Source organism: Trifolium pratense, linkage group LG7, assembly GCF_020283565.1.
Source record: "Trifolium pratense cultivar HEN17-A07 linkage group LG7, ARS_RC_1.1, whole genome shotgun sequence".
In the NCBI taxonomy this organism is placed as follows: Eukaryota; Viridiplantae; Streptophyta; class Magnoliopsida; order Fabales; family Fabaceae; genus Trifolium; species Trifolium pratense.
In genome coordinates, this window is record NC_060065.1 from 50,525,972 (window position 1) to 50,538,469 (window position 12,498).

At 35.0% G+C, this 12,498-nt stretch overlaps 2 protein-coding genes across 3 annotated transcripts; one reads left to right on the forward strand and one right to left on the reverse strand.

Annotated features, from left to right (window-relative positions):
• LOC123897509 (aconitate hydratase, cytoplasmic-like) lies at window positions 1–8,323 on the forward strand. Of its 2 annotated transcripts, XM_045948184.1 has the most exons (20): window positions 1–521; window positions 849–953; window positions 1,183–1,343; window positions 1,462–1,554; window positions 2,376–2,561; window positions 2,663–2,824; window positions 2,970–3,114; window positions 3,202–3,344; window positions 3,426–3,482; window positions 3,569–3,648; window positions 3,755–3,830; window positions 4,650–4,835; window positions 5,001–5,068; window positions 5,212–5,330; window positions 5,495–5,616; window positions 6,203–6,301; window positions 6,396–6,875; window positions 7,321–7,419; window positions 7,527–7,769; window positions 7,954–8,323. In XM_045948184.1, the coding sequence occupies exons 1-20, from the start codon at window positions 275–277 to the stop codon at window positions 8,023–8,025; spliced, it is 2,943 nt and encodes a 980-aa protein (XP_045804140.1). In that variant the 5' UTR covers window positions 1–274; the 3' UTR covers window positions 8,026–8,323. The 2 variants fall into 2 exon arrangements, with proteins under 2 accessions (XP_045804140.1, XP_045804139.1); XM_045948183.1 differs by having other exon boundaries at window positions 100–521; window positions 2,970–3,344.
• Window positions 8,324–10,965: 2,642 nt separating this feature from the next.
• Window positions 10,966–11,620, reverse strand: LOC123899003. Its single transcript, XM_045950058.1, has one exon. The coding sequence runs from the start codon at window positions 11,561–11,563 to the stop codon at window positions 11,162–11,164; it is 402 nt and encodes a 133-aa protein (XP_045806014.1). The 5' UTR covers window positions 11,564–11,620; the 3' UTR covers window positions 10,966–11,161.
• Between the last annotated feature and the right edge of the window lie 878 nt (window positions 11,621–12,498).

Consider the following 12,498-nt stretch of genomic DNA (forward strand, 5'->3'; position numbering starts at 1 on the left):
AGAAACATCCACGGGCCACGGGGTAAACGGTACCAATAAAAAACCACTACCATTCTTTCCAATCCCAGTCTTAACGCAGCCACTCAAATGCAAAAACCAAATTGTGTACTATTTTTTTTCTTTCTTTTCTAGAACCATATAAGTACATAAATAAAAAAAGCACGCAGCCCTAGTTTCACGCTCATTCACCACACGCCACTTTCATTTTTTCTCTTCAAAAACACATCACACAAACACACTCTCTCTCGTATGCATTTCTGATTGCGCCATCATCATGGCTTCTCTCAGAGCAACAAGGTCCAAACTATTCCCTCTTTCTAGAACCTTCTCTTCACCTCTCGCTCGTTCTTCTCCCGTTCGATCTCCTGCTTTTTCCTCATCCGCCGCCGCTAACGCCGCCCGTTCCACCGTCAACCGTTGGAGCCATGGCGTCCTTTGGAGATCTCCTTTCTCTCTCCGTCCTCAGATCAGAGCCGTCGCTCCTTTCATCGAACAGTTTCACCGCAAAATCGCCACCTCCGGTACTGATTCGTTTTGATTGATCTAATTGAATCATCGCTGAATCGTTCATTTCTGTTTTTTTTTTTAATTAAATTTTTGGAATCTTATATTTTAGTATCGATTATGCAATTAGGAATAGAGAAAGAATGATTAGGACGTTAACGTTATGCTTATGCAGAGATTTTGGTTGATATGAGAGGATCGTGGATTCGTGAAGTTTGATTTAAATTTTATTCGGATTTGTATAGTTTTGTGATTTGTTGTTTGATTTGTGATTAATAATATTTGGTGGTGAATTTCGTGTTTTGAGTGGTTGTTTAATATATATACTGTATTTGTTGTTGTAGCTGGTGAAAATCCTTTCAAAGGAAACTTGACAAGTCTCCCCAAGCCTGGCGGCGGTGAATTTGGAAAGTTCTATAGTCTTCCTTCTCTCAAAGACCCGAGAATTGGTAATTTTCAAGCTTAGTTTGGCTTTTGTTTTGTTGTTTGAATTGAGCTGTTGTTATTATTTACAAGAATTTTGGTTGAAATGTGTGATATTGTTGATTTTGATAAATTATTATCGTCCTGATGAAGGACTAGTCTGTCCTTTATCCTTTCTAATAGTAGTATAGCACATTTTTGTTGTTTCTACTTCAGTTGCTGATGTTGTTACTGTTAACTTTGTGGTGTATGCAGATAGGTTACCTTACTCTATCAGAATTCTCCTTGAATCTGCAATTCGTAATTGTGACAATTTCCAAGTTACTAAAGAAGATGTTGAAAAGATTCTTGACTGGGAAAAAACTGCTGTAAAGCAAGTTGAGATCCCTTTCAAGCCTGCTCGTGTTCTCCTGCAGGTACCGAGTTCAATTGTTGGTGCAGCGAAGGAGTTGTTATCACGATTCTTTAATGTGTGATGTGTGATATTAAGTAATAGACATTCTAACTTTAACCTGTTCTTATTCCTGTTCCCAGGATTTTACTGGAGTCCCAGCTGTAGTTGATCTGGCTGTCATGCGTGATGCTATGAATAAGCTTGGCAGTGATTCTAATAAAATCAATCCTTTGGTATACATCATTTTATTTCCTTCTCGTGCTTTTGTTATATTGGACTTCTTTTTATGGTAATCACCAAAGTGATTTCAAAAGTTTAGTTATGCATTAATAGCATTATTGACTGACTCATTCCTTTAAATGATAGTTATTTGTTACTTCTGTCTGTGACAGTTATATATTTTATGCATCTAAAGTTGAGTTTCATGAATCATGTATTACTAATTGTCCCACAAAAGTTTGCTTTGCCACTGTAAGGTTCTGAAATTGATAGAGACAAGAACGGTGATTGATAAACATGTTATCTAAAGACTATTTGCCAAAATATTTAGCTGTGCTAATTTACTATCAAAACAGTTTTTGGTGGAGTTTGCTAAGGAAGAAAATGGTTCAGAAGTGTTCAAGTTAAAACCAATTCTTGATTCAATGTTTGTTAGGTCAAATTGGTATTTGGTTATGTATAGAATTTGATTTCGAACTTATTCCAAGGTGAAATATTGTTTCTGGAGTTGATTCTGAAATTATTAAATAAGAGAGATAAGATGAGACTGATACCGACACTCTTATAAATCAGATTGGAATTATCTGTGTAGGATTTTTCTTTTTGATGAAACTGTATAGTACATGTTTGAACTTATTTTCACTTAAAGATAAATCATATTAGACCTATTTCTTCTAAGTTTTTGTAATTGAAAAACATAGGTTTAAACTTAAAATCCGCTGTATCCAGTTATCATATAATGGAGGAAATAAGCAAGGCCTTATTTTCCATTACATGTTATATTTGCTTTTTCTTTAGTATAAGTGGCTCTGAGACTGTCAATACTTGTTGCTAGGTTCCCGTTGATCTTGTCGTTGATCATTCAGTTCAAGTTGATGTAGCAAGGTCAGAGAATGCAGTTCAGGCTAATATGGAGCTTGAGTTCCAGAGAAACAAGGAGAGATTTTCTTTTCTTAAATGGGGATCAACTGCTTTCCGTAATATGCTAGTTGTTCCTCCTGGTTCTGGTATAGTACACCAGGTAAGTTCAGAATCAGGCATATAGATTATGCCACAGAAATTTTTTTCATCACCATTTTTTTTGTTCATTGGTACTGGAACTTATGATGTCTTGAATTCTAGGTCAATCTCGAATATCTTGGACGAGTTGTTTTCAACAATGAGGGGTTACTCTATCCTGACAGTGTGGTTGGGACCGATTCACATACAACTATGATCGATGGGCTTGGAGTTGCTGGATGGGGTGTTGGAGGTATTGAAGCAGAGGCAGCGATGCTTGGCCAGGTAAATTTGCTTATGAATTTTGATAATGAATGCTTACAGATCATTCATTAGAATTACATGTTTGTATAGTTTGTGCAAAAGCAGCACGTGCTGTAGTTTAGTTACAGCAGTGATACTAATATTGTGTGCTATATGATAATGACAGCCTATGAGCATGGTATTACCTGGTGTTGTTGGGTTCAAGTTGTCTGGGAAATTGCGCAATGGTGTTACAGCAACTGACTTGGTTCTAACCGTCACACAAATTCTTAGGAAACATGGTGTTGTAGGGAAATTCGTTGAATTTTATGGTAATCAAGTTCTCTTGTATTTCATTTCCTCCTTATTTTTAGCCTGTACTTGTCTATTTACCTGGTTTCACGGATTCTTTTATCTAGGCAATGGTATGGGTGAATTATCATTAGCTGACAGGGCTACCATTGCCAATATGTCTCCTGAATATGGAGCAACCATGGGTTTCTTCCCCGTAGATCATGTAACATTACAATACCTCAAACTAACCGGAAGAAGTGACGAGACTGTGAGTATCAGCTCATTATTGTTTTCCAATAGTGTGAAATGCTTATATGACCACTTGACATTCAACTTTGTTCGAATGTAGGTGGAAATGATAGAGTCCTATCTCAGGGCAAACAAGTTGTTTGTCGACTATAATGAGGTAATACTAGTTGAATATACACTCCATTTGTACAAAACAAACATGTATATATTAGGGGAATGCTGATTTGTATTCCATTAATTCAGCCTCAACAAGACAGAGCTTATTCATCCTATCTTGAATTGAATCTCGATGAAGTCGAACCATGTATCTCTGGACCAAAGAGGTAAGACACTGCCCTCTTGTACACTTCCTTATAGTTTAATTTGACTTTTGAAGTTTCTATTTTATCATCCATGTAATAATTCATTGCTAAATGATACTCATGCCAGACCTCATGATCGTGTGCCTTTGAAAGAAATGAAGGCCGATTGGCGTGCTTGTCTTGATAACAAAGTGGGATTTAAGGTCAGTAATGACATGATATTCAAACTTCTTTTTTTCATGTCAAGAAAAGATGTTTTAATTCTTGATTATCATATCTTATGTTAGTTCTCAATAAGCAAAAACAATATTGTCTGCCCATATGACATGGTTGTTTTTGTGAGAATATGCTAAACAGGATAACTTTCGCATGGTTTTGTATGTGTTTGTCTGCACTGACGAGCATACTAATATATCTGAGATGATCATCACAAAGCCACGTTAAATTTTTTGTATCTTTGGTTCACTTTTCGGAAAAGTAAAAGTGCTTTTTCTTTTCTTTCCTTTCTGCAAACTTGAATAATCAAAACAACATTATGTCAAGTGAAAAGAAATTACCTTCTATCAAATGGGATATAAAGTGACTGACTTCCGGTCTTGAAGTCAGTCCAATTTCCAGAAGATTAGTTCTATCTCTGGTATCTTTGGTTCACTGTTCGGAAAAGTAAAAGTGTTTTTTTTTTCCTTTCTGTAAACTTGAATAATCAAAACAACATTATGTCAAGTGAAAAGAAATTACCTTCTATCAAATGGGATATAAAGTGACTGACTTCCGGTCTGTAAGTCAGTCCAATTTCCAGAAGATTAGTTCTATCTCTGGTATCTTTCTCACTTTCTATGATCACTGTCCCAGGATTTAAGAAAGCATTATAATAATTTGAGTGCAATAAACACATCCCTTTTCTAATACTAGTACTTCTGATTGTTTCAAGTTATTGACCTCCAACTTGAGGATAGATCACTCATTTGAAAGCACAAAACATGCATCAATGTAATCATCTTTAATGTTTGCTTTGAATACAGGGATTTGCTATACCAAAAGAAGCACAAGGCAAAGTTGCAAAATTTGATTTCCATGGGCAGCCAGCTGAGCTTAAACATGGCAGCGTTGTGATTGCTGCAATCACAAGTTGTACAAATACATCAAACCCAAGTGTTATGCTTGGGGCTGGTCTTGTTGCAAAGAAGGCTCATGACTTAGGGTTGAAGGTTAGTCACTGATATAATCATGTACTAAAGTTGCTGCTGTTTTTCAACACATCTTTCCTTTGATCTGCTCCTCTTTTCCTGCCACTAATAAAAAAAGACAAATTGTATTCCTTTTATGCTGTCCTCATCTTGATTGTAATTGTATATGTTTTCACTGTTTATCAGGTTAAGCCTTGGGTAAAAACAAGTCTTGCTCCTGGTTCAGGAGTTGTTACCAAATACCTAATTCAGAGGTATTTCACACTTATTAAAATTAGATCATTAATCATGTAATTTGTATTGTATAAACTTATTTATAATGTAATTTACCTTTGCAGTCTCCACAATTTTGCAAAGATGTATACTAAATTTGGATTTGTTTATTTAATTTTTGCAGTGGCCTACAAAAGTATCTAAATGAACAGGGTTTCAATATTGTTGGATTTGGTTGTACCACATGTATCGGCAATTCAGGGGATCTAGACCAATCAGTTTCTGCTGCTATCTCAGAAAATGGTATCTTAAAGATCATATGAAATATAATGTCTATATCCAAAGCCAATTTTTATGCATGTCTTACTCGTTTTTTCCCCCCTTGTTTGCAAGTTGTATATAACCCGCTAATTATATTCTACTTTAACATTGCTGTGTTGATTGAATTATTGTATGGTTTTATGCAGACATAGTAGCGTCTGCTGTGCTGTCAGGGAACCGTAATTTTGAGGGCCGAGTGCATCCCTTGACCCGTGCTAACTATCTCGCCTCACCTCCTTTGGTTGTTGCTTATGCTCTTGCTGGCACGGTATGTATGCCTAATTCATATTTAAAATGTGTATAATATATAATACATTACAGGTTTTAAGTTTTTGTTTCTTCCATATTCTTTTTTTCCCCTTATTTCTATTACTGCTTCAAAGATTATTATTGCCACGGAGTGAAGGACTTGGTAAGATAAAACAAAACTGACATGTGTTAAAATTATTGGAGGCTAATCACAAGCATTGATATTGTTATTGTTAGTTATTTTATGCCCACCCTGTTCTTTTATGTGTTCAGCTTCATGCTGTAATGTATTTGGACTTGAGCTGAATTCAATGCATTCGACACATCTACATTTCTTTTTATTAATTTTTAAAATTCTCTCCTTCAAATATTACCTTAGTCCCAGTTGCTTGAACATTTCTCCCTGTTTTTGAATAAAAAATTGCTTGAATATTCGCCTGACTAAAAACTATATTTACTATTCCATTTAAGGTTGATTTTTTTTCTTTCTTTTTTTAAAATAAGCTGATGAAATTTAGATTGAGAATATATCTAAGATAAATTTTTCTTCTCCAAGTGCTTTTTAATTTTAACCTTCACCTCTTACCTTTTGGTCAACTTTCCAGGTTGACATTGACTTTGAAAAGGAGCCATTGGGGACAGGTAAGGACGGCAAGAATGTCTACTTGAGGGATATTTGGCCATCCACAGAAGAAATTGCACAGGTGAATAATGCCTGCTTTTACAATCATGTTAAATTACTTGTTGAGATTTGGCCATGTGCACAGCAAAATTAACTTTGGTTTGTTTGATTCGTAGACTGTCCAATCCAGTGTGTTACCTGACATGTTCCGAAAAACATATGAATCTATTACCAAGGGTAATCCTATGTGGAACGAACTACAAGTTCCTGCTGAGAAGCTGTACTCATGGGACCCCAACTCAACATATATTCACGAGCCTCCATACTTCAAGGACATGACCATGGATCCTCCTGGACCTCATGGTGTGAAAGATGCCTATTGCCTGCTGAACTTTGGTGACAGCATAACAACTGATCACATTTCTCCTGCTGGAAACATTAACAAGGACAGTCCTGCTGCACAATACCTTGTCCAGCGCGGGGTGGAAAGGAAAGACTTCAACTCTTATGGAAGCCGTCGTGGCAACGATGAAGTTATGTCCAGGGGAACGTTTGCCAACATACGTATTGTAAACAAGCTCTTGAATGGGGAAGTGGGCCCAAAAACGGTTCACGTTCCAACAGGGGAGAAGCTTTTTGTTTTTGATGCAGCAGAGGTGAGTTATGCACTAAACAACCAGGGCATGCTTTTTATTACTGATTTTGTACATAGTTTTTTTTTCTTTCCATATGTTTCAATGGCCTTTCCTAAATTGCTTTCCAAAGTTTAATCTTATGATGCAACTTTTCATTTGAAGAAAAATGCACATTAAGTTGTGATTTCTTGTGTCTGTGAACGTATAAACTATTAGTTCTTGCTTATTCAAGTAGTTAATCAATAATCCCAATTCACAAATTATTGCAATGGTTGCATGGCTTAATTTTCTGATATGGGTCTGTGAACTGTATCTTTTGGTTTAGTGGAACTTATTCCTTTGAGGACGTTAGTTTATAATTTTGGGTTCTTCAATGCATACAGTGCAATTTCTATTTATTTTTCTCATACATTTGATTTTAGTGCTGTTAAGTTTCTGATCACCTGCATTTATTCTCCTTTGTTAGAGATACAAGGCTGCAGGGCATGCCACCATTGTGCTGGCTGGAGCTGAATACGGCAGTGGAAGTTCCAGGGATTGGGCTGCCAAGGGTCCCATGTTATTGGTGAGTCCCTCCATTTGTTATATCTGTAATTTGATTGTCTATAAGGTTTTCTTAGCATATCTGGGATACCAACATTCCTGACACTATGTTTACATTTTTTTTGACAGGGAGTCAAAGCTGTGATATCCAAAAGTTTTGAGAGGATTCATCGCAGTAATTTGGTGGGAATGGGTATTATTCCCCTTTGCTTCAAATCTGGCGAGGATGCTGACACCTTGGGATTGACTGGTCACGAACGTTATACCATTGACCTTCCAAATAAAATCAGCGAGATAAAGCCTGGCCAAGACGTCACTGTCACAACCGATAACGGAAAATCTTTCACCTGCACAGCTCGCTTTGATACTGAGGTAATTGATGCATGTCATTGATTATTGTGTGTGTTTTGCTGATGCAACAATTTACTATATCATAATGTGATCCATCATTGGGATTTCTGGGGATTTCGCCATTTATATTCAGTGTTTCGAAAAACTTGTCTCAGAAATTTATATCTTCCGTTGGGTCAGTTTGTTAACACCCTTCTATTTTCAGGTGGAATTGGAGTACTTTAACCATGGAGGCATCCTTCCCTATGTCATCAGGAACCTCATTAATAAGCAGTGAAGTCATTGTTGACGCGAAATATTAAAGGCCATTGCCACTACGAGTTCACCTTTCAAGTGGTAATAAAATGTGACAAACGAGAATAATTTCCTTTAAGTAGGAAATAATCCCTTCTTAAGGAGGGCAATTTTTTGGCACTTCCAGGTGTTTATATTAGGCCTGTAAGTAAACATTGAGTGCATTAATTTTAGATTTCTTATAATGAGAACAGTGTGCCCATTGAATAATGGGATCAATTGTATTTTTTAACAAGCTGATTTGATCCCTGCCCCGCCTGAGGCAGTGGATATTCTTTTCATATACGTCGCTAATCCTCCCTACTCCCAGCCTCAAAATACATGCACACTTTAGGAACTTTTTATTTTTTTATTAATTAATATTTTCACTTAATTTTGTTGCTACTATGGATGAGTGGAGATGTGGAATCAATAGGGATTCCACTCTTCAACCTTGAGATTCTCGGTTCAAGACCCGGCACCGATGTAAAATCAATAAGATACCAGTAGGAAAGTAAAATCAGGGATATATTTGCTAAGAACTTATTGTAAAGAACCAAACCGTTACACCCCTAACATGGACTAGAAAAATACTTATATAGGCACAAACCTAAATAAGTATTTCTTAGTCACACACATAAAACAGAAAAAGTAAATATTTAATAAATTAGTCACATTATTTAATATTAATTCATACTTTATCTTTAATTTTTTAAAGTATGTATGTATGCCCAATACCTATTATTTGGTGCCTAAGCAAGTGTTACTCCCTTAACGAACAAGAAATTTTTGTCCTTGTAATAATAATTTAAATTTGTTAACTTTTACAAAGTTATAATACTATTTTTATAATCAAAGGTTCTTTAAAAGAAATCAAGTTTTTTATGACATTTTAAGTGGGAGTATCTAACAATTCTTGTTAGAAATGAATAAAGTATAACAATTTTATTTTACAAAAGTTTCTCTTGAGATTAAGTAAGAAATATGATATTTCAGACGAGTTTCATTATGTTTTTTCCGTAATAATTTCAAACATAATCTCAGTGCACTCATATGAGGTCTCTTCTGCATTATATTATAGGGGTGTACATGGCTGGGCGAATCCGGTCGACCCGGTCAAATTCACCCAACCCAAAAAAGTGGGTTGGGTCGGACAAGTGGGTGGATATGAATTTTAAAAATGAAAAACCCATTAAAAAAATCGGGTTTCGGGTAAAATCGGACCCAACCCAAAAAACTCACTAACCCACTATGATGATTCAATATTTAGATATTTAATAAAAAAAATAGAAAAATAATTTGGGTAACCCACAACCCAACCCAATCAAACCTGGAAATTAGTGGATTTACCCAACCCGGCCCAATGTTATAACGGGTGGTTATTTTACTAAACCCAACCCGGAGTACCATATGTGGTTTGAGTTTTGGTTTTGGCCAAACTCAACCCAATCCGGCCCACGTACACCCCTATTATATTATATTGGTCGTAGCTGGAGTCTTCTGCATGTCATCATCATCATCATCATCATCATCATCATCATATGAAGATGAAATAGATTGCACCTTTGGTTTTATTTACTGTCCTTCATAAGCTCACATCCATTTGTCAACTGTTGCCTCTATTGAGAAAGGTTCTAAAGCTCCTTAACGACTCATTGGAATGCTTCCATTTGCCATTGCTTTTTTGAGGCAAACTCCTACGTGGATACGCTTCGGTAAGATGAGCCATTTGGCACCTTTTCCTTTGGTATTATAGTCTTACAATACTCCTCTCTGTCCTTTACTTAATTCTTTTCTTATGAAAAAATTGAATAAGGATTTTAGAGGTGTCCCTTTCTCACTTTAATTTGTTATTAAAATGATTCAAGTAAGTCGCACACGAGACATATGTCATCATGATTTTCTATTTTTTTAGCTACAAAACTACATCTACACATCTCTAGAACTTTCTTTGGACTTACTAGCTTATTAGTAAATTTGGCCTAACACTGGATTAATCAAACAGACAAAATCTTGTTTATTATCCAACACATAATTTGTGTCTATCTCTCTCTAAATTTGAGTCGGATTCCTTAGCTACCATAGATTTTATACAAGGCAATTTTAAAACCCGGACCGGTGATCGACCCGGTCAAGGCACTGAGTCACTGGTTCACTGGTTGGTAAACCAGTGGGTCACTGGTCAGACCGCATGACTATTGACCCGACTTATATAAAAAATTTAAATATATTAACTTGAATTTCATAACAATAAAATTTAATTAAAAAAAATTTCTTCAAACTTTTTTCAATAAAATTTCATATATTTAAAAGAAAAAACTCAAAAGCTTTTCATTTCATCATTATTTATATTTTGATTCACATATCTAACCGTATAATATTATAATTTAGTCAATAAAAATATTATTATATCATAATTTTTAAGTAGAACAACATAATTTATAAGTCCAAAAAAAAAAACATAATTTAATATATTTTATTAAAATAAAACAGTGAATATATATTAAATTAAAAATAATAAGGAAAAAAATATCAATGTATTTATTAATACATGCCATGATGTTTTATAACTAATATACTAGTATTAAATATATTTCAGTTATTTAGAATAACACATAAATGTGAGTGGCCTAGTGGTAGTAGTGATGCTGTTGTATCTAAGTGACTTGAGTTCAACTTCCATATGCAACATATTTAGAATTTTTTTGAAATAATTGATTTACTCTTCAAACCGGTTCGGTTCACGCATGTGGGTTAACCCGGTTCCCGGTTCAACCATAAACCCGGCCGGGTCACAGCGGTTTTCGACGGTTTTAAAGCAGAACCGGTTTTGCATGTTAACCGAGCCGACCACCCCACCGGTTCCCGGTCCGACCGGTCAGACCGGCCGGTCCGGTTTTTAAAACTATGCCCTTGCCTATGAGATTTTAGAGATCGTAATATAATCATTTTCATTTCATAAGATCATAATACTAAATACTACAATCACAAGCTCAAAAGCTTCATTCAATTTTACATTTCTATTGCACTAGTCAAATAGAACCTACTTATAGTTCATATAGAATTCAATGCACTATAATATAAATAAAATCATTGTCTTTATTTACATATAGGATTAGCCAAAAACAATTGAAAACCACCTACTTCATAGAATAATCTTCTGGAATACTATCTAAATCTGGCCTCCAAGAATTTAATCCCCCATCAACTTCTTCAATCTTAGACACATTTTTATCTTTCAACTTCATATCTTTTAGCAACTCCTCCAAAGTAGTATTCTTAACACCATTCTCAATACTCTTATTACTCAACACCCTTTTCAACTCTTCCTTACTCACTACAAGCCTAATCCTCAATATGCCACTTGTAGAAGAATTACCATCATAATCACTTTTATTATCATCTTGTACTTTGAACCTTACCTTCTTCTTCAAGTTATCTTCTCTCCTTGTTTTCTTCATCTTCTCAACTCTCTTAGTAATTTCTTCATTCTCATGATCTTGTGATGATGATATTTGGTTTTTTTTAAGACAATTTCCCATGTTAATAATCAAGGATTTAATTCAATAGGTTCAATATAAATGCATAGTGTGACCAAAGTAAACTATATATATACAAATGCAAAGAAGAAAAAGCACATGAATATCCGGTTCTTACGCCGGTTAATTGAAATAATTAAATAGAGAATTATGATTTGATTCTTGCTTTAAACCGACATTATAATGAATTATGCTTTTGGATACTTATTTGTCTTTTACTATATGAATATTTTATTTCAAAGCCGTCTGTTAATTAGTTGCAAATTGCAATGTTTTGAATTTTTATAAGCTTGGATTATTTTATTGTTTGAAAGATTATGTTTATTTTTGGTTATTGTGTGGAGATTTTTTCTAATTGTTTTTTCAATTTTTGGTATTAGAGCTCGGTTCAGGGAGTAATAAGTGAGTGGTGATGAATTGTGAATATAGAGAGACTCAAATTTGAAGGGAGATGTTGAAATCTATCAAGTGTGTGTTAAGTGTGTTAAGTTCCATATTGGCTGAAAGAGTTAAGGTTGAACATTTTATAAGTGAAAGACCTATAAACCTAATGTCTTGAAGTTTTGGTTGAAAGTGTGGTGTCAAAGTCATATTCAACGCCCAATGTGTTAATCACCAACAGTGGTATCAGGGTCGAGTCGACCCTTCGAAGAAAGGTTTGAGCGGCTCATTATATCGAAAGTTTTTATGACAAAAGGGTGGTCAGACGGTGAGTGGCTGAAAAAACTTTTTCTTGAGAGAACATAAATAATTGAATGATTCACACTTATGGGGAAGAATGTTGTGGCAAGTGTGAAATGAATCAAGTCTCCGTTACTTTAAAAAATGGAGATTGAGTACTTAACTAACTGAGTGAGACTCTTATTTCTTATTACAATCACCATTCATAAAATTTGATAGTTTTGTCTTATTATACTTGAGTGAGACTCTTCTTTCTT